Source organism: Diceros bicornis, chromosome 19 (assembly GCF_020826845.1).
Source record: "Diceros bicornis minor isolate mBicDic1 chromosome 19, mDicBic1.mat.cur, whole genome shotgun sequence".
Lineage (NCBI taxonomy): Eukaryota > Metazoa > Chordata > Mammalia > Perissodactyla > Rhinocerotidae > Diceros > Diceros bicornis.
In genome coordinates this window covers 1737665-1762832 of record NC_080758.1, presented here as the reverse complement: position 1 = coordinate 1762832, position 25168 = coordinate 1737665, and the positions used below count along the sequence as shown (strand labels likewise).

Below are 25168 nucleotides of genomic sequence, written 5' to 3'. Positions count from 1 at the left end.
TAAAAAAATCTGGAAAGAACCTAAACTTCCAACAATTGGGAGTTGGTTAAGTATCGGCTACATCTGTCTGTATAACCTAGACCGCGAAGTGACCTGTTTACAGGATTGTGGTGGGTGGAAAATGCAATTACAAAACAGTGTGCACGTGTACACCAGTGTTTGTCACAGCAAAGTGTGCACGTGCACGGAGAGGTTCTCGCACTGGGAAGAGGGGTTATCTGTGAGTGGTACAATTCTGGATAATTTTTGCTTCGACTTTGTGTTTACTTATATTTTTGAAGGTTTTCTAGCTTGAATACATATTATTTGCTTAAAAATACAAGAACCAAAAATAAGGTGAATAAAACGAAAATCCTCCCTCTTTGGGGCCTTCGTGGGGCCCCCTCCTGCCCCACTGTTTCAGTGGGGCCCAGGGCAGGACAGGGACGGCGGGGGACACTTACTCACGATCTGTCCGGCTGGCAGCACCTGCTCCCCGGTGTCGTTGGGGAAGGAGGGCACCGCTGAGGGGAGGAGACACTGCGTGTCAGCCAGGTCGGCTCAGCACGCCGGCCGCCCTGGGTGTCTCCGCACAACTGGAGATGCAGGCAGGACAAAAGCGTCCACCCTGGGCTCCCCCGCCCCCAGAGCCCCGGTGCCCCCCGGCCAGCGCCTCACGGTAGCAGCGCGGGAAGCCCGTGAAGCCCTCGGCGCACGCGTCGCACCGCTCCCCCGTGAAGTTTGGCCGGCAGTAGCAGCGGCCGGTCAGGTCCTCGCACGTCCCGTCGGTGAAGTCCGACTCGCAGTTGCAGCCTGGGTGGGGCCGGGGAGTCATGAGACCCCAGCCCAGGGCTACCAGGCCCCAGGGGGTCAGCTCCAGGAAGCGGCAGTCTTGCCCCCCCTGTCTGGGCAGTGGGATGAGAGCCGTGACCAGGCCTCCCAGAGTGGTGTGAGGGCCCCGGGAATGCAGGGAGCTGGAGGCCCCAGGACAACCCCACCTGGGCAGCCCCCAAAATCCAGGACGTCCCTGCCCCTAGGACGGCCCTACTGGGGCAGACCCTGCTCCCCTGGACACCCCGCCTAGGCCAACCCCACTCACGGCGGCAGGCATAGGGCGAGTCGAGGGGGTGGTCTGAGGCGCGGTAGAAGCCGGGCAGGCAGCGTTCACAGTTGATGCCAGTGGTGTGATGCTGGGGGTGTGCAGGGCCACTGAGTTCAGGAACATTCCCACCCCTAGCCCCAGGGGACGCAGCTGTACCCTCAGCCCCACACCTGACCTCGTGCACAGGGCCCCACCCATGCCGAGTGCCTCGGTCTCCCCTGAGCCCCCATCACAGGCCTGACAGCAGCCCTGCCCCACCTGGCAGTCGATGCACACACCCCCACCCTGGTAGACGTTGTCCTGGTTCCGGCTGGCATTGCGCTGGGCCACCTCAGGGTCGTAGTAGCAGTCGTGGGCGTGGCCGTGGCAGTTACAGGCTGGAGAGGAGGGGGCTCAGCTGTCAGCAGGCCCTCCATCACCCCGCCCGGCTGGGACCACTGGGACCCCCAGGGGCACATCCCACAAACCGTGGGTGACCCCAGATGTGGGCTGGCTCAGGTGGCAGAATGTGCCACGTTGCCTGAGTGTGCCAACAGCACATGTGTGAGCATTGTGCAAGCATGAGTGTGAACGTGTGTGTGCACTGTGTAAGCATATGCATGTGAACGCACGTGTGAATGTGTGGGTAAGCACTGTGTGCAGGTGTGAGCGATGTCAGTGTCATGTAAGCACCTGTGCACGTGACTGCACGTGAGAACATGGTGCCAGAGTGTGTGTGAGTGTGTGTGTGTACAAGGGGGGCACTCACACTGGCACTCGTTGGCACTGTCGGTGGTTGCGGGCTTCCACGGCTGCTGGTTGAAGCCGGGGCAGCAGCGGTCACAGGAGCCCCCGCACGTGTTGTGCTGGCAGGCGCACTGCAGCCTGTGGGGGACACGGCACAGGAAGGGCTCAGCCCCACCATGGACCGAGGGACACGAGGAGGCAGATGCTGTGCAGGGCCTTTGTGGAGGGTGGCAGCTGGGGAAGGGCTGTGTGTTGGCGGGTGGGCCCTGGGGCAGGGCACTGAGTGGTCAGTGCAAGTGGCCCCTGTCCGCAGGTCGGCCTGGAGCCCTGGGTCCTTCAAGATCGAGCTATGCCCTCCCCAACAGGGCTAGGACCCAAGGCCAAGCTCACAGCCTTCCTGGCCAGCTCTGAGGCCCAGGTCTCGCTCAGCAGGCAGCCCTGAGCTCAGCCAGATGCTCCCATACGTCCAGGGCACCTCCCCAGGGGCAAGTGGCCAAGAACTGCTTCCTCTTCCACCCAGGAGTGGACACCAGGCGGAGGGCTGGAATCCCGCCTGCTGTCTTGGAGAGCAGCTCCTGTTGGCCCAGTGGGCAGGGGGACAGCTGGTCACAGCTGAGGACTGAGGTTGCAGCCACCTACCGCACAGGACGCCCGTGCCAAAGCCCCACCTCCCAGCACACACACCCACGATCAGCGGAGGTGGGGCAGGGATCACAGCCCCGTCCCGGGCTGTTTGCTCTGTGCCCGGGCCAGCACCACGGCTGCAGGGCTGTGCGTGCCCTGAGCCGGACCCCAGATGCCAGTTGAGGAAGATGAGACCCAGAGCTTCAAATCACAGGGTCTACCTCGTCCCCCACGAGGGTCCCCAAGGCCTTGGGAGTCAACCCTGCTGCCCGTCAGAGTCCAGGGACATCTGGAGGGCCTCAGGGAAAGAGGAAGTGGGAATGACCTGCTACAGCCAGGTAATCACAGGAAACCGGTCTGTGTTCACCCAGTGCCAAGGATCTGCAACCAAGGGCCTGCAGCCTGTGTTTGCTTTTTCAATAATCTACACGGTCAGAGCACCCCTAAGCCAAGAAATTAACATTTAAAGTGGTGCCAGGCTGGTGATGCCCTGGGGTGCTTGGTGAAAGCCCTCACAAAACCACTCTGGAGGGATTCTCCCCAATGTAGGGCAAGTGGACATGACACAGATGAAGCCCTGCTGAAGAACTCGCAGAGACAGCGCAGCAGGGTCGGCCAACACGACAAACGCGGGACTCGACCCCAGAACTTCACTTAATGGAGCAGTCGAGTAGAAACCGTAAAAGAAGGCTGTTTAAAGATTATAACCAAAGGACTCTAAAACATCAAAAACGCAATGCTATGAAAAATAGGCAGATGTTGACTAAAGAACCAATCAGAACGTCTATAAAGGAAAACAAAATTACTGAAATTAAAGATGCAATCGATGGGCTACCCAGGTCAGACACAGCTGGAGAGATTCAGAGGACTGAGGGAACCGCCCAGGAGGCAGCTCAGAAGACAGAGAGGTGGGAACATGAGAAGTTCTGAGACAGAAGGAAACGAGAAGTTCCCATCTACATAAGGAGAACTCCAGAAAAAGAGAAGAGGCAGAGGAAGGGAGAGCCGACAGTCAGAGAGCTAACGGTCCAGCATGGTCTTGAATTAATGAAGATGCTTTTCTCAGATTCAAAAAACTTGAGTCCTGAGCAACAGAAAACATGTCCACTCCTCAACACTACAGACTAAATTTGCAGAGGACCAAGAGAAGATCATGGAAACCTCCAGAAGAGGCAGACAACGGTGCAGGTGATGGCAGACTCTCCCAACCATCAAGAGACGCCAGAGACAGTGAGATGCTATCTCCGAAGTGTCGGGAGACATGACGTCAACTAGGAACTCAGCAGTCAGCTCCACCATCAGCCAAGGGTGAGGCAAAACAGCCGTTTCCAGACGACTAACAGACTCCCGTGGAAAGAGCAACTAAAGGATGCATTTCAGGCGAAGGAAACCGAGTCCCCAGGGTGTAATGAGAACAAGGGACTGGGGAGACCAGCGGGCGGCTCTAGGGGCAGTGGTGATGGAGGTCTGCTGGACAGAACCCTGCGCCCGCAGCCAGGGCTCTCGGGCAGTGTTATAAGGGAGATTGTGGAAGAGCTGGCTAACCCTGGAGCTGGTTAAGTTAGGTATGCCTGCCTACAGTCAACAGAATGAGAAAAGAAACGTAAGGGTCACCAACTGCCACAGACTGAACGTCTGTCCCCCAAAATTCACACGTGAAACCCACTCCCCAAGGTGATGGTGTGTGGAGGTGGGGCTTTGGGAGGTGATTAGGTCATGGGGGTGGAGCCTCATGAATGGCATTCATGTCCTTATAAAAGGACCCCAGAGAACTCCCTCGCCCCTTCTACTACGTGAGGACACAGCCAGGAGGTGTCCTCTGTGAACCAGGAAGCAGGTCCTCACCAGCCTCTGGAACTGTGAGAAGCAAATGCCTGCTGTTTATAAGCCACCCAGTCTAGGGTACTTTGTTATAGCAGCCTGAACGGACTCAGACACCGAGAGAAACTTCCAACTCAAGGGAAAGGGGGAGGATGAATGAGGGGTTCAGTACAGAGCTGGGCAGGCAGTCAGCACTCAAAATGATGGTGGGGGTGATGGAGGCGGGAGAGAGGGTGCAGGTGGGCTTGGGGGTGCAGTGATGTTGGAGGAGGTGATGATGAGGGAGGTGGTGGTGGTACAGGTGAAGGTGATGGTGGTGATGGTGGTTATGGAGGTGGTGGTGATGGAGGTGGTGACGGTGGTACAGGTGGGGGTGATGGTGGTGATGGAGGTGGTGGTGATGAACGTGGTGGTGATGGAGGTGGTGACGGTGGTACAGGTGAAGGTGATGGTGGTGATGATGGTGATGGAGGTGGTGGTGATGGTGGTACAGGTGGGGGTGATGATGGTGGTGATGGAGGTGGTGATGGTGGTACAGGTGGGGGTGATGGTGGTGATGATGGTTATGGAGGTGGTGACGGTGGTACAGGTGGGGGTGATGGTGGTGATGGAGGTGGTGGTGATGGACGTGGTGGTGATGGAGGTGGTGACGGTGGTACAGGTGACGGTGATGGTGATGATGGTGATGGAGGTGGTGGTGATGGAGGTGGTGATGGTGGTACAGGTGAAGGTGATGGTGGTGATGATGGTGATGGAGGTGGTGGTGATGGAGGTGGTGATGGTGGTACAGGTGAAGGTGATGGTGGTGATGATGGCGATGGAGGTGGTGATGATAGAGGTGGTGACAGTGGTACAGGTGAAGGTGATGATGGTGATGATGGTAATGGAGGTGGTGGTGCTAGAGGTGGTGATGGTGGTACAGGTGGGGGTGATGGTGATGATGGAGGGGGTAAAGGGGCAGAGACGCATCAGCTGGAGGGGCAGAGCTCTTCCTGGAGGAGAGGCAGAGGTGGTAGAAGACGGGTGCAGGGAGAACCTGGCAGACTGATATTTTGGGACGTTGGTGTGTGACGGAGTGCTGGTGTTTGTGGTTCTGAAGAAGACACCCAGCCTGCGCCATCACTCGTGCCCCGCAGGGTGAGCTAAGCTCAGTCCGTGTCCAGGTGCAGGTGGGTCACGGTGGAGGCCGGCGCCTTCCCAGCAGGTGAGGCCAGGCCCGCCTCTCCTCCGAGGCCAATTTGGCCGCCCAGTGGGCTCCCTCCCAGAGGTCATGAGTTCCCACTTGGCACCTAATTTCCCAGAGCAATTAGCTGTCCCTGAGCTCGGCGCCTGAAGCTGCGGGAGGAACCCAGCCTGCCTGAGCCCTCCAGCCAGGGTGACGGCACCCCTCCCTCCTTCAGACCCGTTGGCCACAGCTGGAGAGATCTGAGGTCTGCCTCTCGGTGCAGCTTTGAGCATGAGAATAGGGGTGAGTGTCTGGGCTTCACTCGCCTCCACTATAAGTTGGGGTGTGGACAGAGCAATAAAACCCCAGAAGAAGGCTCAGAGCAGGTCCAAAATCCAAACGCATGAAGGGTAGGTCTGCATAATTTCAAGGTGAGGGAAGAACCCAGAGGAGCTTGCCAGCTCCCTGCTGGGGGTGCCCAGGAACCCTGTCACGAGCTCACCATCACAGGCTCTGCTGCGCCTCTCTCAGCACCTTCTGTCCAGCCCCGTACCTGCTTCATGAGCCCACAGCACTCAGCCCTGCAGGACCACCGCGCTGGGTACAGGTTTGCATGTTCCCTGTCTCCCCAGAACAGGTGCTCCTGGGGCTGGACTGTGTCCCCAGAGCAGCAACAGCCCAGGACATGTTAGCTGAACACACGGCTGCTGACGGAAGGAAGGAAGGAGGAACAAACGAAAGAACGAATGAAGGAAGGGACCGCTGCCGGGCTGCTTCGAGGAAGAGGACAGCCCGGCCCAGTGCCAGGCTATGGCTGTGAACTCAGGTGAACACTTGCCAAACTCAGGGCGCCCGGAGCCACTCAGGCACACAACACCTATTGGCAGCCTGTCAGATGCAGACGCCTGGGCTCTGCATTACCGGCTGACTCTGGGTGGGGCCTGGGTCTGCCGCCTTGCTGTGCGGGGCTCCGAGGAGGCAGAACCTTGGGGGCAGGAGGTCAGAGCCGTCAGCTGCCCCCAGCTTCGTGAGCAGAGGGCAAGTCAGACGGGGGTCTCTGGGTGACTGCCCGTCCTAGGCCGCAGCCCCTGCCTGTGGTGGGGGGCGAAGGTCAGGGGTGGGGGCAGCAGGGACTATGTCGCTGTGTCCTGAGGGCAGGTGGAGGAGCTGGGGTGGGCATCCCACCCACCCCTGAGGACCGAGACAGCCAGCCTCAGGCCGATGACCTCCCTCAGTGACTCCCCTCCACAGGGCCCCGGGCTTCTGCTGAGGCGGGAGGGGCAGCTGGTTCAGGGGTCCGGACAAGATCCCCCTTCCACTGGCAGCAGGGCAAACAGGCCCAACCTGGGCACAGGGCACCCCCAGGGAGGCTGCACATGGCCCCTTCCCCCACTGCGCACATGAGGAAACTGAGGCCACAGGCCGGTGCAGGTCACACGGGACCAGGGACACAGTGGGCAATGGAACTCCCCCAGGGTTGGGCAGGGAGTGAGGGGGACAGGCAGGGAGCCGCAGGTCTCACCTGAAGGGGTCTGTGGGGTCTTTGGCATCACAGACATCCGCGTGGCCGTGGCAGACACAGCGGCCGCCAATGCTGATGTCCTTGATGCTGTAATAGTACTGCACCCACGGAATGAGCACTGTGGCCCGCCCACACCAGCCCAGCCTGGCCCACCCGGACCACGCACACGGCCAGCCCAGCCTGCCCGCTCACCCGGCGGGTGACGGTGGGGTCCCGCAGCGCCTTGCCCATGAGGTGGCCCAGCAGCGTGTTGGTGCGCAGGAAACGCAGGCGGATGTTGGTGGCTTTGGTGAAGTCGCGCAGCAGGGGTGAGGAGGAGAAGTTCGCGGCCCCCGGGCGCCCATTCACCAGGGACACCACGATCTGCAGACGGGTGGAGGGTCAGGCCGGGGCCTGGTGGCCACCACCAGACCAGCCGAGACCCCACGTGCTGCCCTCCGCCCCGGGGCCCACCTCGCCGTTCTCCAGGGGCACTATCCGAGAGTACTCCGTGGTGCAGACCACATCGTCGTCCCGCGTGACGCGCTCCAGCGTCCGTGGCCCGAATCGCTCAAGGCAGTCCCTCTTGGAGGCTGTGGGAAGGGGGCCAGAAGGTGAGGGCACCGGCCCTCAGGAAAGCCCTGGGACCCTGGGCCCCACGGCAGTGCCCCGGCGTGCCTGAACTTCCTGAGCCCCAAGGCCTCAGTGGTGAGGCAGGAACGCTGCCCCGCCAGCCCCGCAGGGTCCTGCTGAAGAGAGGGTGGCACTCGGGCTGACGGAGCAGCCTCCACAGAGGGCACGGCGGGGGACCCGCGGGCCCCTGCCCATGCCCCGAGCCCAGGGACTCTGAACTCGCCCACTGCGCGAGCTGACCCCCGGGGCATTTGCTGCACCTGTCCCTCTCTCCGCAGAGAACAATGTCCCCCTGGATGGCCCTCCTCAGCCCTGTCCTTGGGGGACAGCTCCAGACTGCCCGTTAGAGGACTGCCCCGCCCCCACTCTTGGGCCATGGAGTTTCAGGGGGACATGTGACCCACCCAATTGGAGCATCCTCACCAACACGACTGGTTGGGGTGGCACATGACATGGCCAGCCAGTGAGTGTGGGTGCAGGGCGCCCGTGCTCTCCTGGCCAGGCCGGTCGCCTTCGTCACCTCGGGAGCTGCCAGAGCATGAAGCCAGTCCAGAGGGAGCCAAGAGATGGCACGAAGGACGCCTGGTGCCACCAGCCCCTGGACGCAGCCGTGGCCCACATCAGGGACGGGAGCCGCTCAACCCCACCTGCCTTGGGAAACATGCACCTGACAGTCCTGACATGAGCACAAGCGGGGCGTGAGGGCAGGCCTGGTGTCCAGAAACCTTGAGAGAGCACAACAATGGCAACCCACCCCCAGGGACACCCCCGGCCAGCCCCAGGCTCCAGGAGACTCACAGGCAAAGAACTGCCACGGCTGGTAGGTGTGGCCGAAGTCCGTGGACCGCTCCAGCACCCAGAGGTCCGGCCGAGGGGAGTTGGCAAACTTGATGAGCACGTACGCCACGTGGAAAACCTGTGGGGCAGGGAGAGTGTTGATACCTGAGGCCCCTGCCACACTGCTTGGGCCCGGCACACACACCCGGAGGGCCACTCCACCCTGGAGACGGGCTCCCTTTTCTCACAGTGAATATCTATGGGTTGCCTGGACCCAGGGGAGAGGGCCAGCTGGCTCAGGGAGGGGCCCATGGCCACTGAGGCCTGATGGGGGACACAGAGATGAATGGTGGGAAGCCGTGGTTTCTGAAGGGCTCCCCTTCTGGGCCTGGGGCCCAGGCCACCTGCCCGCCCCATCAGCTCAGAGAACCACATTGGTCTGTGGGCTCTGAGGCTGCAGACAGGCCTGGTGGGGGCTGGGGCCACATGGGGCACAGGGTAGGGGTAGCCTGTTTACAGGCCCCAGGCGGTGGGGCTGGGCAAGGTGAGGACAGGAGCTCATCGCACTGTCCTCGAAGCACTGGTGGTCAGGCTGGACAGGTGGGCCCCCGGCTCCCAAATGAGCCTGGCCTCCTCGCACAGCCGGCAGGTGAACCCCCTGCTGGGACGGGGGCCTTGTCCCAGCCTCACTCTGGTCACCCTGACATCATTCTCAGAGCCAACTCAGGACCTGCCCCCTTCACCTGCTGATCAGTCCACGGCCAAGGAGGCCCCCAGGGGGCAGGTGGCATGAGCAACTGAGGCCCAGCCCCTGCCATTGTCAGGAGGCCCCAAGAGGGGAGACAGATTGGAAAATGGGCCCTCCCCAAGCCCGGCGGAGCAGACCCTGCCAGCCCAGGAGTCGGAGGCTGGAACTTCACTGGGCCCTGGGTTATGTCAGGGGAGCACCCAGCCAGGGGGATGGGGAAGCTGCTCCTCCAGAGACACCCAGAACACCCCCAAGCCCCTGCCAGGTGGCCCAGGCCCCCCTCTCCTGCTCTCCTCCTGGGTCTTGGCCTGACCTCACTCCCAGGGAGGTGCCCACACCTCGTCTCTCACCTCTTCCTGGCCAGAGGTCAGCAGCCCTGGACGTCCCCATGTCCTGCACCCCTAGGGGCTTGGTGGGGTACCTCCTTGGCCATCTGCCCCCCTGCCCTGCAGCCTGGCAGGTCCTAGCCTTGGGCCCCAGCCCCACCTGGCACATCCCACACAGGGCATTTCAGACACCTCTTCAGGGAAGCCCTCCTGACTGCAGCCCATCCTCGTTGGCCCAAGGGCCCCAGACATGTAGAAACATGGGAAGGGGTAATTAGGTGCCCCTTTCAAGAGGCAGCTGCCCCATGGAGGCTGGTAGGGCCCTTCCAGATTGGGGAGCAGGGCTCTCACTGCCAAAGGCACCCCTCAGATACTTACAACTCCTGGGGGCATAGCACTAGACGGGGCATCCCCATGTCAGCGCCTGGAGCCCCTACCCCAGGCCACAGCCCCCAGCAAAGGGCTCTGGTCCACTGAGAACAGCCCGTGGGCTCAGGCAGAAGCACCTGCCCAGCTTGTGGCCTCGATGACGAAGCTGGGCCATCGAGACCCCCGAGAGAGTGGGCACCTGTGCAGGCTCCACTCTCACATCCCCGGGTGTGCACATCCACCGTTCCCCCGCACACACACCTCTGGGGGCGGCCCCCCGCACCCACCCCCGCCTCGGCCACCCCTACGTGCTGACGACGGTTTCCAGGCCTCACAGCTCTGAGGGCCACCGAGCACCCCCCCCGCCCCCGGCTCAGCCTGAAGCCAAGAGAACAACAGAGCCAGACAGGCCATTTACCAGGCTGGGCTCTGCGGGCTATGTTTGGGCTCCAAGGAGACCCACGCAGGGCAGGCGGGGGACATGGATGCCCCAGTCTGCATGGGAGGGCAGGCACTAAGGAGGAGTGGGAGGCCCCAGACAAAGGGCAGAGACACAGCTAGTGGACATGCCACATGTAGAGGGCACCCGTGTCCACTCGGGGGCCTGGGATAAGCCACACTCCCACCCCAGGCCCGCTTACAGGGGCATCCTCAGGTGGGCTTTGAACAGCCCACTGGCCTCAAGGGTGATGTCAGACCCCAGGCCACCCAATGCACCCTCAGCAGGGCCCTGCCCAGCCCAGGGGACCAGGTCCCCTTGTGGCACCTGCTGCTCTGGATTTCTGCCCCAGACCAGCTGGGCTTCTGTTGGCCAGCCAGGCCCCGGAGCCTAGGGGCCCCACAGGGCAGAGTGGGAGTCCCGTCCAGGGCTGCCAGAGGCCCACAGTCACCCCCCAGCCCTTGTCAGCCTGAGGCCGCTGTGGTGACCCCATACAAGAGACAACGGAGGGACTGTGGATCCCTTGTGGCTCCAGCCCACAGGAGGCACAGGCTACTAAGAATCCAGGCGGAGGGGGAAGAGTCCCAGGACCCGGAGACACACCCATTCTGTGTCCGGCCCTTCCCGGAAGGTCTGGCGTTTGCAGGAGCAGGCCCAAGTGAAGCCAGGAGAGGCCTTTCCCGGGGGTGGGGGCGGGGTGGGCACAGGGCTTTTCACCCACTGCCAGGCTCTGAGGTCATCTTCCATTTTGCCCAGCCCTGTCGGGGGAGGGGCTCAAGCCTCCGGGGGGACGGACCCTACACCCAGACTGGCACCTTGGCCACTGCTCAGGCATTCCAGGGAGCCCTGGTGGGGTCGGAGGGCCTGGGGGGCCGAGGTGTGTGTGAAACACAAACGCAGGCTGCTCTTGGGGAGCCGACAGCACGGCCCCCACCAAAGGCCCCCGAGGAGATTAAAAGCTCCCGTCAAGCCCCCTGGGACCCACCCCCGCCTTTCCCTGAGTGAGGCCACCAGGCTGCACCCTCCGCTGGCCAGCTCTGTCCCTCCCCCAGGTCGGCGGGCCGGTCGCATTTTTCCCAGCTGAGAGCACTTGCACAAATATTGACTCGAAAACACTGATCAGGCAGGACAAGGGTGGCATGGGACCTCTGCGCCCACGCCCGGCACGCCGGGATGAGCTAATGCAAGACCCTGCCTCTGTCTGTCTGTCCACCTGGTCATCTGTCTGTCTCACAGGGGCCCCGGACAGCTGTCCCCGAGGCCCTGGCCCAGGCCGGAGGGGAGAGAGGGTGTGCATCCAGTGCTCCCCATCTACCCTTGACCTGATCCCAGCTCCCAGGGCCACACAGCCGCCCTGGGCATGACCCGGGGGCGGGCGCAGACCCCTGGCCTCCCTGGACACAGCCCTCCCCCTGCCCCGCCCGCTCCGCTCCGCTGCCAACTCGCGCTGACCTTTCCTGCTGCTACAGATTCTGTGCAGAAGGAAAAAAACGTCTTTTAAAGCAAAAGCCACAAAAGCCTCCGAGCTATTTTTAACAATCTGGCTATTTCGGGGCAGGCACGTCTCCAGGACAGCAGCCGGACCTGCCTCTTGGCCACCACCCCCCGGCCCCCATGCCCTGCCTGACCATGGAGGGCCAGGACTCCCCAGGAGGGGATGTGCCCCCAGGACCACTGCTTGCCAGGGTGGCGAGAGCCCGGAGGGCACGGGGTCGGGTGGGTTCCAGGCTCCAGTGGTCGCGTGGCCCCGGGCGGTCACCTCCCCTCCCTGGGCACGGGGCAGTGGGAAGACGAACACAGTGCAGGTGTGGGTCAGACTCGGTGCCTTTCAAGATGGCGCAACAGTTCCGAGACCCCTGGAGGTGTGCAAGCAGAAGCCACCTGGCAGGGACGCTGCAGAGGACACCCGAGGCCACACCACACACCCTGGTGTCCAGAGGCAGAGTGGGGAAAGGGAGTGCGCAGGGGCCAGGGCTTCGGTCTGGACAGCATGGGGAGGGCTAGAGAGGAAAACTGATGCTCAGACCCGCCCAGGTCTCCGTAGCCCCTGGGGGGCAGGCAGTTGCAAAGGGTGACTTCCGGGCTTAGGCACCCACGTCACCAAGGGCAGGGCCACGCTGGAACCCCCAGGAGAACAAGGGGGTCAGGGCCAGCACACCCACCTCTGCCTGGGCCCGTCTCAGGGCTGGGGAGACCCAGGCCAGACCTCGTGCCCCTGTTCTGGGGGAGGGGGGACCCAGCCCCCACCCGCCGGGCTGGGCGGGTGAATCACCAGGCAGTCTGTGACTCAGCCCCGGCCCCTCAGGAAGCAGGGGCCCCTGGCGATTCCCGGGGATGGGCCAGGGTCCCAGGCTGTGGCCGGGTGGAGGCAGGAAGCCCCTCCTAGACTAGGCGTCCGGGCTAGCTCCCTGCCCCTTCCCCTGGGAGTGAGCCCTGGGGCACCCTGACCTCCTGGACCCCCCAGACTGTTGGGCCAGCCTTCGGGGCCATTGTGCTGAATCTGCCCAGCCCAGCACCCCCAGGTTTGCCCTCTCCTCAACATGTCCACCCTCTCGGCAGAGACCCCATCTGGAAACCTCGATAAAGATAAACACCACAGCAGGGGCAGCGGGGCCAGGCCAGGGCAGGGCGGGTGTGTCTACTCAGGCCCCCAACTGGGTAAATAAGCATAGCCGTCAGCACAATGAGATCAGGGAGCCCGAAAACAGGCCACATGGGGACCCGGCTCCAGAGAGACAGGGAATGGAAAAGCCACTGCTGGGAAGAAAAACAAAACATGGAAATCCAGAGAGGACAGGCAGAGGCGCTGGGGACCCCCACTCTGTTGGGCAGGGTGCCTAACTGCAGAGCTGGGTCGGGGTACTTTCAGGGAATGGGTGGGGGTAGAAGGGCCCCCGACGGGTGTGCAGGAGCTCACCAACCAGAGTGGAGGACAAATGCCCCATGTGGCCCACACCCTCGATAGAGCTGGGTCTGGGGGGCATTCAGAGGCCCCCAACCACCCAGGGGTGGTCTTGGGCCCCCTGCCTTGAAGGGGAGTTTTCAAGTCCCACCCAGTGCTCCCTGCCCCGTCCCCTCCTCCCTACAGCCCAGCCCAGGTCAGGCCAGATGGTCAGCCCCAGGCCACAGAAAGTGCAGTTTATCCCAAGGGGACCCCGAAACCCAAACAGTTTAGTCTCCGATGAGCAGTATTGCAGGAGACCAATGCCGTGGGGTTTGTTTAAAAACAGATGGAAAACGGGAGCCGCCAGGGCCTGGGGGGTCCAGCGTGAGGTGGTGGGGGGCATCTCTGTGTGCCCAGAGACAAGTGTGCCAGGAGGGCCACGTGCAGCCAACGAGGGCGAGGGTGGCGGCAGTGGGATGTGCAGGGCTGGGGACGGGCGGCCCCTCTGGGCAAAGCACAAGCAAAGGCAGGTGCGTCAGTTCTCGTGAGAGACGGGGTCTGTGTGGGAGGAGGGGGCCCACCCCAGGGATGCCACCAGGACCCCCATGCTGTCCTCCCCCAGGGAGCCCAGCTCCAGGGGCCACGTCCGGCCCCGCCCCGCACCTGTCCTGGCCACTGGGCTCTGTAACCTGAGCCTGGCCAGCCTCGGTCGCATTTCCTGCCACTTCCCTTGAATAACCCCGCTGACCCTCACGGATGCTGGCCACATGGCTGAGCGCCCAGCCGGACCCGGAGAGCCAGGCCAGCGGCCACAGCCTCATAACCCAGCAGGCCAGCAGGCACGTCGGGACCAGGAGGCCTGCCCAGAGAGGCCTGAGCCGGCCAGCCTCCGAGGGCATGCCGCCCAGAACTGGGGTGGGCAGAGCTGCACAGGGAAGCCCAACAGCCAAGGCAGCCGGTGTGTCCTGGGGCCCTTACAAGGCACAGGTGCTCTCATTCCCACGGACACAAGAGGAAACTGAGTCCGGGAGGCACGGAACGCAGACAGCCTGGCCGTGTCCAAGCCCAGTGTCTCCTTCAGACACCAACACCGGGGGCCTGGTCACTCAACACTGGCACTCAATTTCCCCATGTGCCCAGGGAGAACTCAGCCCCCTGTGGTCAGCAGCTTCACCAGGGCCTTGCTCCCTGGCACCCCAATCTGGTGCCAACACTGGCGCCCTGTCTCCCCAGTGTCCCCCAGAGAGGGCACAGACCCCTCACCCTGGTATTTCTAGGCCCTCAACCAACACTTTTGACTCACATTCAACCACCCCAGCCTATACCCCGATGCCGGCCCCAGGTCCCCCTCTGCACCCCTCCATCTGGCCCTCCAGTCTGCTCCCCTCCACTGACCGGCTCCAGGGCTAGGACAAAGGGCCCTCCTGCCCCATCACAGGGCACAGGAGAAGAAAACAGCCAGAGAGGATCAGCATTCTACACCTGAAGCCGGATCTAGGGAATGTGGGCTGGGCCAGCAGGTAAGGGGAGGGGTCAGCTGGGGAGAACCCCTCCCCCACGGCCAGGACACCAGGGGGATGTCTGGAGAGGGAGGGGAACACCTTGCCAGCCCCAACTCACCCTGCCCAGCTCCTTACTGCCAGTGGCCTAAGGGGGACAGGGCCTGGGATCCCATGGCAGAGCTCCTTGGGGGGGGTGGGGCACTTGAGTCAGGACCGGCCCTGCTGTGCAGCCTGAGCTGGGGTGGTCAGAAACAGCGCCAACCATTCCCTGGGTGCAGGGAAGGAGGGGCAGGAGGCCCCCGGGGAAGACAGGAGATAAGAACGAACCCCCTGGCCCCTGGGAGGACCCCTGGGCAGGTCACCGCTGGACTCAGTCACCAGCCATGGAGCCTTCATGTGCCCCCGCCGCCTCTTCTGAGGCTGGCACCCATCAAGGCCCAGACCAATGACTTGGTTCTCTCAGGCCTGAGCACAGCTGAGGTCCACACTGAGAGGAGGGCAGGGAGCCAAGACCTGGGCCTCTCGGTGCCCTTCCCAGCCAGGGCTTTGCTCCTGGAGCCTCGGTTTCTCCATCTACAAAAGGGGAAGGAGAGGGTCCAACGGCCCCCCCCACCCTACTCTGGGATGGGAAAGATCAGAACAGGATGAGGTGTGGTCTGAGGAAAGAAGGAGCCGGCTCACAGAGGCCCCACGGGGCTTCGCGTCCCGAGATGGGTGGACACCGCAGGGACCAGGCCCTGCCAGCCCCAGCTCCTCCCACCAGGCGTGAGCCGGAGGCTGCAGTGCAGCTCACTCGCCCCCTTTCTCAGTCCTCCCAGGGGCACGAAGGCCTCCTGTGCCCAGTGCCAGCTGCCCCCGCCCCTCTTCCCGGGGCATCCGCTCCAGATCCCAGAACAAAGGCCGCTGGCAGCGCGCGCAGGGGGAGTGCCCAGACCCGCGGCCGTTCAGCCTGCTTCCTGACAGAAGCCCCAGCCCCACCCCAGGACCTGCGCCTCAAAGGACTGCCTGGCCCCCAAAGTGGGAGAGCCTCAGTCGGGGGTCAGGACCCCTGGACCGTGCTGGCTTAGCCAGGCCCCTCCTGCTTGGCCTTCTCCCATCTGCGTCAGGGAGAGTGTGCACAGGGTCCTCCCTGGGGACATCTCTGACTGTGGGCAGCAGCTGCTCCCGTCACCAGACCTGGAGGACTTAGGGCCCACACCCCAGGGTGCCAGTGAGGGCCAGTCAGACACATCCCAGGCCCACTCCTCCGGAACGCTTCTCCCCAGTGCTCCGGCCCTGACTACCGCCCCCTCCAGAGCCCTCGCATCCCTCTTCCTAACCTACGTAGGGCTCCTCCACCCTCAGACTGGGCACCGACGGCAGGACCTGGTCTCTGTCCCCGACCCTGCAGGCAGGGGCACTCTGAGGGACCCAGGCACTGCTGGGCGGCTCAGGGAGGAAGGGGCAGTGGGCTTCCTTTTTCCAAAAGAGAAGGCAGTGAATGCGGGAATTTCCTCTTGAATTCCACAGAGGCTCATCCCCAGGAAACAGACTCCTCTCACCCGAAGGGCTGGAAAGCAGTCCCTCCGCCCCACCAGACTCCAGGGCACACAGGCGGGCAGTCTCTCTGCTCCCCTGCACCCCCCAACCAGGGCTGGCGGCTCCTTCGCCCAAACCAAGACAGGGGCTTTGTGGATTCATCTGCTAAAGGGAGGAGGGAGAGAGGGATAGGCAGATGGGCAGGTGGGTCAATCTCTCCCCACAAATTTCTCCCCTGGAAATGGCCCCTTTCCCCTTTGTGTCATTTTACAGTTGGGGAAACTGAGGCTTGGAGAGGCAGGATGTGCGTGGTGAAACCCTCTCCCTGGCCGAGGACCCGTCTACAATGCAGATGCGCTGCTGCTCCGACATCTCCAGCGCAGTTCACAGATGTCGAGACGGAGGCTCAGTGGGCCACAGGGCCAGGAGGGGGCAGAGCCACAGTGCGTGGGGCAGGGTGACATCCCAGTGCCTCCTCAGCCCTGCCCACTGCACCTTGAGCAGGGACCGTGCCCACCTGGCCCCCTAGGATTGCCAGGGAGACTGGGCCTGTGCGTCCAGCTAGGGCCATCATCCCTCCCCCAGACTGCCCAGGCCTGTCCCACCAGCTCTGCGTAAGTTCCCTCTGACTGACCCAGGGTGGGGGCAGGCTCCGCTTCCCCTCCCACGCCCCCCATGGTGATGCCAGAGAGAAGGGGATCCGGGGTCACTCAGGCCCCTCCCAGGCTCCCAGAGACAGGAAAGCAGTGGGAACTCAGGGAGGGAAGGGAAACGGCAGAGCCCTACCCACACCTGGGCCAGGTAACACCGCCAGCTGGGACCCCCAGGCAGGGAGCCCAGGATGGGCAGCCCTCCCCAGCCCTCCCCTCACCCACCCGCTGCTCCCCCACCGACTCTGGCTGCTTTTCCCCGGGGCATAGCAGCTAATCCACATCCCGGAAATTCCGGGCCACTTGCTGGGACTTGAACCCACTCTCCTCACAGCCCACCCACCCGCTGGGCCAAGCCTGCAGGCCTCCAGGCTGGGGGTAGGAGGTACCTCAACACCATACCCCAAACCTGCCCCCAGCGCCCGCCCTTCCAGCCAGGCTCACGGGAGACACTTCACCCCTCTCCTCTAACACCCTCAGGATTGTAGGGGATGGGGGCTCAGCAAGGAGCAGAGACCCACCAGGTCACACCCCGTGACAGTGCCAAAGCTGGCCTGGACTCAGACCTCTGGACTCATGGTCCAGTGTTCCCTCCCCGCCCCTGCCAACAGGGTAGGGGTCTGAAGGATCGACTTTGTAGCCCCGACTCCCAGGCAGGCCCAGTGCTGGCTGCTTCAAGGCTCGGCCTCATCTACCTGCCCCCTCCCCACCCCGTCCCAAGATGCAAGGGGATTGCTGGCCCATTTCACAGGCCAGGACACCAAGGCCAGGCACCTGGGCAGTCACAGAGAGAGAGGGACACAGCCTGTGTGAGTTGGACCCGGCCCAGGTCCACCGAGGGGGCTCCTTCATCACTGAGAAATGCCTGCCCCCCTCCCCCCACCCGCCTGCACAGGAGCCTCGAAGGCCAAGGTGGGCCCTGAGCCGGGGCCTGAGCAGGCACACCTGACCCCGCGGTGGCCTCCACTGCAGCACAGGTATCCCAGGAATGTCCACTTCCTGGCCTCCTCCGCATTCCTGGAGCCCCTCCCACAGGCCAGCAAGAGCCTGGCTCCCTGCAGAGGAATTCCTCAGAGTAAACAAGAGGGCGCCAGGCCAGGGACTCACAGCATCTCAGGCCCGCCTCCATGGGGGCCCCTCTGTGCCCCTCACCCGACCCCCCACGTCACCTCTGGTGAGCACCCCACAGAGCCTGCTCCTTCCCTGTGTGCCAAGGATGTTCAAAGAACCAACAGAAGGGCCCACTGCCATGCCTATGTCCATGCCAGGCCTGCCACCAGCAGCCCGTGTGCCCAGCCTCCGGGCCCCGAAAGCCAGCTCCGCGTGGAGACCTCACGGTTCATGCCCCACAGTAAGCCCTCGGCCAGAGACAGGGTGGGGGCTGCAGCTAGCAAAAAAGGGACTCTACCTGGCCCAGGTCCAGGGTGACGTTGACCTCATTGTACTCCAGGCCACGGGACAGTGGCGGGCTCTGCCACCAGCGCTCTGTACCATCGATGGCGTTGCTCACAGGGTGTGCCCTGTTGCTGTTCGCAGCCGTGCAGATGTCACAGTACTGGCCCTGTGGGGGAAGGAGCAGTCAGATGGCTGACAAGGGCTGGGACCCCCCCGATGCCTCCAGTCACCCTCCCACCCCACCACTCTGGCCTCCACCCCTAACCCGCAGACCCTTGTCCACCATTTACTCATTCGATCGGCAAACACACATCGAGCACCTACTGTATTCTCGACTCGGGATACGGCTCACGTGAGAGATGGGCACACACCCATCACAAAAGCAACAGGAGAGCAGGGAGGGAGAGGGGCACCTGTTTCAGGTGGGGAAATCAAGGCAGGTCTCTCTGAGGAGGTGGCATCTGAGGCCTACACTGTAATGGGGGTGTGCTCCAGGCAGAGGGGCTGCCTGTGCAAAGGCCCTGGGGCAAGAAGAAGCAAGGAGTAAGTAGCAAGAAGGCCAATGTAACTGGAGCTGAGGGGGAAAAGGGGCCAGTGGAGAGGCAAGTCACAGCCCCCTAGAGACAGAAGGCCTGGGATCATTTGGAGGCGAGGGGTCCAGGTGGCCAGGATGATGGGAAGAGCCAGACCCTCTCCCTGCCTCCACCAGCCCGTCCCCGACAACCTCCCTGTCAGGCTCTCACGCAGAGCAGTCAGGATTAGGGTCTCCAGAAAGACAGAATTAAGACATTCCGGCGGACTGAGGGGACAGGCTGCAGAGCGGAGGCACGCGGGCAGCCAGCAGGCGAGGCCCGGACCTGCTGGCTCTGCCGCTTCTGAGCCCTGGGACCCAGCCAAGTCACGGCAGCTGTTGAGCCTCAATGTCCCCGTCTGAAGAGTGGGGGTAACGCTGGCACCTGCCTCGGCCACTGAAGGATTCACGGATCCCACATGGGGCCTGGCAGCTGCTTCTGTCACGGTCCAGCCACCTGCCAGGGGCCTGTCCTCTGAAGGGACAGAGGAGGCTGCCAGCAGGGCCTTGGCCTGCTGTCCCTGTCAGGGGGAGCAGGTGCCGGGAGCCTGGTGTGGGGCTCAGGGGCAGAGCCGGGCCCTGGATGAGGGCAGGACGAACCCCCGACCCCGAGGAAACCAGACCTGCTGTCCCTCCGCACACAAAGGCAGCCCTCTGGGACTTGGCACTGATTGAGGCCCGAGAGGCCACGTCTGGGAAATGTGGCCGTCCCACCCCTCCCAGCCTCCCAAGGGGCCAGACCTCATCCTAGGAGTCGGAGGTGGGAGTGCGGGAGATTCCCTGCCCCCACTCCCAGGCCTGGCAGCCACAGAGAGCCCCCAGCCTCCACGGACGCACAGTGTGCCCCTGCCACCCCTGGACACATCTGCTTCTGGCTTCCACTGTGAGCCCAGGATGGCAAGACCATAAGGCAGCAGACCGGGCACCCAGCCAGTGGGCTCCCAAGACCCTTGTGTTGGGTGCTTTGGGTCACCCCGTCTCAGACCTTGTTCCTGCCTGGGGCCTTCGCACCCTCATCTCTTGTCCTCAGTCTCAGCTAGGCTGTCACCTCCTCAGCAGGGCCCCAGAGCCCTAGACCACCCAAGACGCTGACCTGACAACCTGCCCATGCATCACGCTGCTTTATTTATCCTGCGTGAGACCTGGAACTGTCTGCCTGTTAGTGCTTCTCTATCTGCTGCCTCCCTGGGCGAGGGCTCAGCGGTGGGGGCGCCACACCTGCCTCCTCCTTAACTGCAGTCCCTGAGCCCACCACCCAGAGCTGCCATACTGAGAGGCTGGAGCAACAGAAGACACCCAGAAAAAGTGGCAGATCTGTGGGTCACACTGCCAAGCTCAAATGGGACCCCCAAACTGGAACCCAGGTCTCTGGTTCCCCAGGCCTGCGGGGGCTCACAGCGGGTGAGCAAGGGAGGGGGCTCGAGGGGGTTCCCGAAAGTACCGCGCATGTGGGTGCAGGTCGTCAGGGGCCTGGCAGAGTGGGGGTGGTTGGGGGTCTTCTTGGAGGAGGTGGCCAGGGCCATCTGGATGGGGTGGTGGGCCATCCAGAGAAGGCTGCCTGTGGTCAGGACCCTCCCAGGGCCGTAAGCACGATGGGGAGGCTGCTCAAGGGTGGAGGCAACCCAGGGAAGTTTCTGCTCAGGCCACCCCGAGAGTCAGAGAGAGGTGACTCTTGTCCCCACACGGCCAGTGGGGGCCACTCAGTGACATGGGCCTCCTGCCGGCCTCTCCGCCTGGCTTTGGCTCACAGCGGACAGGGCTGGGGAAACCAGGCTCCCTCCGCCCCTCTGCTGCAGAGGGTCCTGCCAGGAACAGTGCGAGGAAGCAGGGAGCCGTGATAAAGACTTCCCCTCCCAGTGAGTCACTGCACTGGCAGCCGAGGCCCCGACTTCCCCTGTGGGGTTGGGGCCAGCCCGGAATTCCTCCGATGCCCACCTGAGGCTGCGAGGGCCGGGGTCCCAAGTTGCCCTCTGCCTGCTCCTCTGCCCACAGGATCGCCTCACCCAGGCCCCAGCTGGGACGCCCCGGGCCAGCTTCTGTCCATCTCCTGCAGGGGGCCCCTGGGAGCTGCCGGCCTGCAGCCTTGGGCCCATCTTCCACGAGCCACCCTCCATGTCCACACAAAACTAGGCTCTCAGGATGGAGAGAAGGGAGGCTTCGCCTCCCTGGCACCTCCTGCGCCCGGCCACTCAGCCGCAGACAGGGCCTGCAGGCAAGGCCAGGGTGGTGAGCAGACCCAGAGCCCCCAGAGGAGAAGGCGGGGGCTCTGGCAGGTTCAGCTCGTGTCCGTCGGACCAGCCGGTCTTCCTACCAGGCCCGGCAGCCTCGGAACAGGGGCGCTAAGCACTAAGCGCCAGAGACTCCCAAAGGGAAGCTTCGCCTCTCTGTTGGTAGACCACGAGCAGGGCTGATGGTGCTCACTCGGGGCCGGCTGCCTCGTGTGTAGCACCACGGCCACCGCCATCTGCCAGGCGGTCACTGTGTTTAGGACAGCTTCCCAGGCTCCGTGGGTCAAGCTCATAACTTCAGGGGACCGGTCCCTCACACTGTGCCCATTTTACAGACGAGGAGAATGAGGCTTAGGCAGGCAAGCCTCACAGTAAGGAAAGACAGAGGAGAGGGGTTTGACCACGGCCACCAGCTCCCAGGTGGTTCCTTCAGGCACTAGGAGGGGCAACAAATGGCCTCCCCGCAGGGATCCACGCAGCTGCCCCTCCTCAAGGGCCTGCGGTCCCGGTCCCGGCCCAGGCAGCAAGGGTGGGCAGTGAGGAGGAGTGGTCTGGGGTTCAGAGGTGGCCTGGAGCCTCCGCTGCCAGAGCGGCAGATCCCAGCTGAGCAGTGAGGAGGGGTGGTGGGGCTCAGCCAGGCTCTCGGGGCAGCTTTGGAGACCCCCACACAAGCTCCTTCCCTCAACCCGGCCCCTCTGACATCAACCAGATGCGCCACGGGCCCATAACAACCACCCAGATTTCTACTGCTCACCCCAGCCAGATCCCGGTCTGGCTGTGCACCTTCAGGGCTCAGCTTCCCCTCTGAAATGCTGGCTTGAGACCTCCCATCTCAGCTGCGCTGGGCTTAGAGGAGAGCGTGCAGGTGAGCCCCGGACCCCGAAGGAGGCGACACCTTTGTCCCAGGATGGCTGCCACACCAGGGACCCCTCTCGGCTCCTCCTTCCACTGCGGGGCCAAGGAGGATGGGGAGGCAGGCAGTGAAGGGGGCCCAGCTGAGGCTCCTGCATTCATCGCCCACCCCAGCTCATCCACTCTCCACCTACCCGCCTCCCCTCCCCCAGCCTCTCCTAGCAGGAAGGTGGCCGCCAGTCCCTGGAGGAGATGGCTCAAGTTACCTCGGCCTTGGGGCCCCCAGACTCTCCCTAAAGTTCAGCAGGGGTGGGAAGATGGGCCCAGCATGGGGTGTCAGGGAGCCCCTTACCCTCACCCCCAAGGCTGACCCCAGGAGGCCATGCCGGCCAAGGAGCCTCGGGGACCCCAGCCCCCAAACTAAGTCCCCCAGTCTCAGCAGCCGTGCTTCCTCGGTCAGGTATCCATGGGCGGGGCCTCCTAACCCATTCCCCACCCACAGGCTTACGCCCCCGGAGGGCGTGCCTCCCTGAGGGTCTTAAGGGATAGAAACCACGTCTCTCCAGGGCGAGTGAAGCCCACGGACACCACCGACTGTGGGGCAGAGACGCTGCCCCTCATTCCAGCTCCGCGTTCCCACCCCCAGTTAAAAATCCCCTCTTTGCCGCCCCCCTCCTTGAGGGTCCCACCGAGTCCCTAGACCTCCTTTGCTGTGGGGCAGTGAGAGCCTCCTGTGTCTGGCCCCAAACTCGAGAATCCCCGGCCGCTCCCGCCCCCATCCCTGTCCCATTCCGACGCCAGCAGGTTCCAGCCTGTCCCAGGGGAAGGCGGAGCGGGCCCGCCCCCTCCCCACAGGCAGCCGGCGGCGGAGGCCAAGCCCCGCCCTCGCCGGGATCCCGGGACTTGGGGCCGCCTGGGACTGGGCACCCGCCCCCCTCCTGCCCCGCCACCGCCGCCGAACTCGACCGGCGCCTGGCCGCCCCCGGGTCCGGGCCGGGGACGCCGCGTCCCGCCTTCTCGGAGGGACGCGCAGTTATCGGGCAGAGCCTGAGTGGCCAAGTTGGGGTCCCTTCCGTCCCCCGAAATGCGAAACCGAGGCGTCGGGACGGGACGAGCGGCTTCGGCCGGTACCTGGGCTCTCCCGGCCCGTGGCGCCTCCCGCCGAGTCGGGCTGGAGTTCCAGAGTCCGAGCCAGATCTGTCCCCGGCGCAGGGGTCCTCGGGACGGTGTCCCCCTCACCCCTCCAGCTCGGCGGCGACCCTGCCCGCGGCCCGCGCTCACCTGGATGGTCTGGTTGGGGTCTCCGCCGGCCACGGGGCCCCCCACCAGCTTGCAGTAGAGGTCCTCGGTGGGGCGTGGGGCGCCTCGCGCCGGGGCCTCCTCGCCGCAGGTGGCCGAGGCGGTGATGCGGGCGCCCTCGGCCAGGTTGAAGTAGGGCGGGTGCAGGCTGAAGCCGTCGCCCGCCGTCTCCCGCGCCCGCGCCCGCGCCGCGCCCAGCAGCGCCAGCCCGGCCAGCAGCAGCGGCGCGGGGCACCGGAGGCCGCCCGCGCGCCGTGCGCTCCCCGCCAAGTGCCGCGCGCCTGACTTCGCCATCGTCCAGCTCGGGCCGCGCTCCCCGTGCTCCAGGGACGGCGGGCGCCGCGGGAGCCCGGCGGGTGTGCAGCGCGGCGGCGGTCCGGCTCGCTCCGCCCGCGGACGTCAGGCCCCGCCCCGGCCCGCCCGGGCGCCCGAGCCCCGCGCCCCGGGGAAGGCGGGGGCGGGGGGGCGGGGGAAGGGCGGCTGGCGGCCTTAACCCTTCGGACCCCGGCCCGGCCGGCCTCCCGGAAGGGGCACCTGCTGGCCCCGGGCCAGGCCGTGGGAACGCGGCACCGCCGGGCCCCCCAGGGCGTGGCTCCCCGTCCCGGGGGGACCGTCGCGCCCCCAAGAGCCCCCGGCCCCCGGCACCGGCGCGCTGGGCCCGCTCTTCCCAGCCTAGCGGCTCCGCTCTTTGTTTCTCTAACTTCGGGCACCTCTCGGCGGCCGAGCGCCCCCGGCGGCCCGGGCGCACGTGCAGCGGCCGGAGTCCGGCACGCTGGCCCCGGGTCCAGCCCCGGCATCTGCCCCGTCAACCGCCCAGCGCGTCCATATCCGCAGTCCCAGGACCGGGCCAGCGTCCCGAGCGGCCGCTGCTGGGGAGCCTGGACGCTTGGGTCCCCCGGGCTTGAGGGAGTGACCTCCGGAGACCCGGCGCAGCCTCACCTCCTCTCCCCAGCCAGTTTTTGGGTTTTCTCTCCTAATACTGCCCCCTCATATCTGCCCCATCCCACAGGTGTGTGAGAAGGTGCACTCTGCCAGCAGTGGGTGGTGTGGGTGGGGGCCCTGGAGGGAATGGGACCTGCAGAGGGATAGGGAGACCCCGATTGGGGACCCCATACTTTCCTGGGGCAACCGGGAGAATCAACCCCGCCTGGCTCCGAACTGCCCAGGTTTGGTTTAAAAGTACTCTAAAATAGGGAAATGGATCAGGAGGGACTGGACCCAGGTGCTCAACCATGGGGCCCCCTGGGGCAAGAGGAGGGTGCTCATAGCCCAGTGGGTGCCAGGAGGATTGGCCATGAGGGAGGACATCTGCTGGGGGGTGGGGGCGGGTGTGAGCTTGCCCTAGTGCCACGGGTGCCCGTGCTTTGGGGACTATGGACTCCACCAACTTCGTCTGTCACCGGAACCCCCTCCCCGGCCCCCGGCTCAGGGCCACTCCCCTGCTCAGGGCAGGCACGCGAGGACACCCGGGAAATGGGACAGGACCTAGAGGCCTGAGCTCAGGGCTGTGTCCCAGCTGTTTCTGCATTTGGGTGGCTGTGGCTACTGGGCCTCCTCCCTTTGGGCTCCTGGCCCAAATCAGCCTCCAGGGAAGCCCCGAGGGGGTGGGAGTGGGGCTGCAGCTGCCGCGCTGGCAGATCCCCCATTCTCTGAGCCAGGCCAGCACGGGTGTCTGTTCCACGTGGGACCCCCTGGACAGTCCTGGGGTGCTGGGTAAGTGCGTGGAGCGACGGCCAGCTGGTCCTGGCCGGGGTCCTGCACCAGCAGCTCTTCCCGGAAGGTTTCCCCACCATCCACATCTTCCAGGCTGCCCTTGGCCTCCTGCAAATCCTGACTCCCAAGGGGCTGGGCGGCCCCTTCTCTTCCAAGTTGGGAAATAGGCAGTGGGGATGACCCTCCCTCCCTTCCCTCCTCCCTAATTCTGTAACTTCACTTTTAGTTCTTCCACCTGGAGGAGGGTGACAAGAGGCGGTTCCCTTTGCAGAAGATCCGAGTGGGGGAGGGGCCGGCCCAGAGGGTGGGCGGGAGACCGGGAGGAACCCCCAGGGCTGGTGCAGAC

General features: G+C 64.2%; 1 protein-coding gene across 1 annotated transcript in view; it reads right to left on the bottom strand.

The window, feature by feature from the left end:
* The window catches only part of LAMA5 (laminin subunit alpha 5), a 56131-nt gene extending 32678 nt beyond the window's left edge, over positions 1 to 23453 (bottom strand). The window contains exons 1-11 of the mRNA XM_058562351.1: positions 23092 to 23453; positions 18173 to 18325; positions 8350 to 8467; positions 7393 to 7511; positions 7132 to 7302; positions 6940 to 7037; positions 1830 to 1945; positions 1340 to 1458; positions 1079 to 1169; positions 658 to 792; positions 444 to 503 (exon numbers count right to left, since the gene is read on the bottom strand). Of these exons, the coding sequence (XP_058418334.1) occupies positions 444 to 503; positions 658 to 792; positions 1079 to 1169; positions 1340 to 1458; positions 1830 to 1945; positions 6940 to 7037; positions 7132 to 7302; positions 7393 to 7511; positions 8350 to 8467; positions 18173 to 18325; positions 23092 to 23403 (1492 nt within the window). The 5' untranslated portion in view covers positions 23404 to 23453. The remainder of the gene's footprint in view (positions 1 to 443; positions 504 to 657; positions 793 to 1078; positions 1170 to 1339; positions 1459 to 1829; positions 1946 to 6939; positions 7038 to 7131; positions 7303 to 7392; positions 7512 to 8349; positions 8468 to 18172; positions 18326 to 23091) is intronic.
* Between the last annotated feature and the right edge of the window lie 1715 nt (positions 23454 to 25168).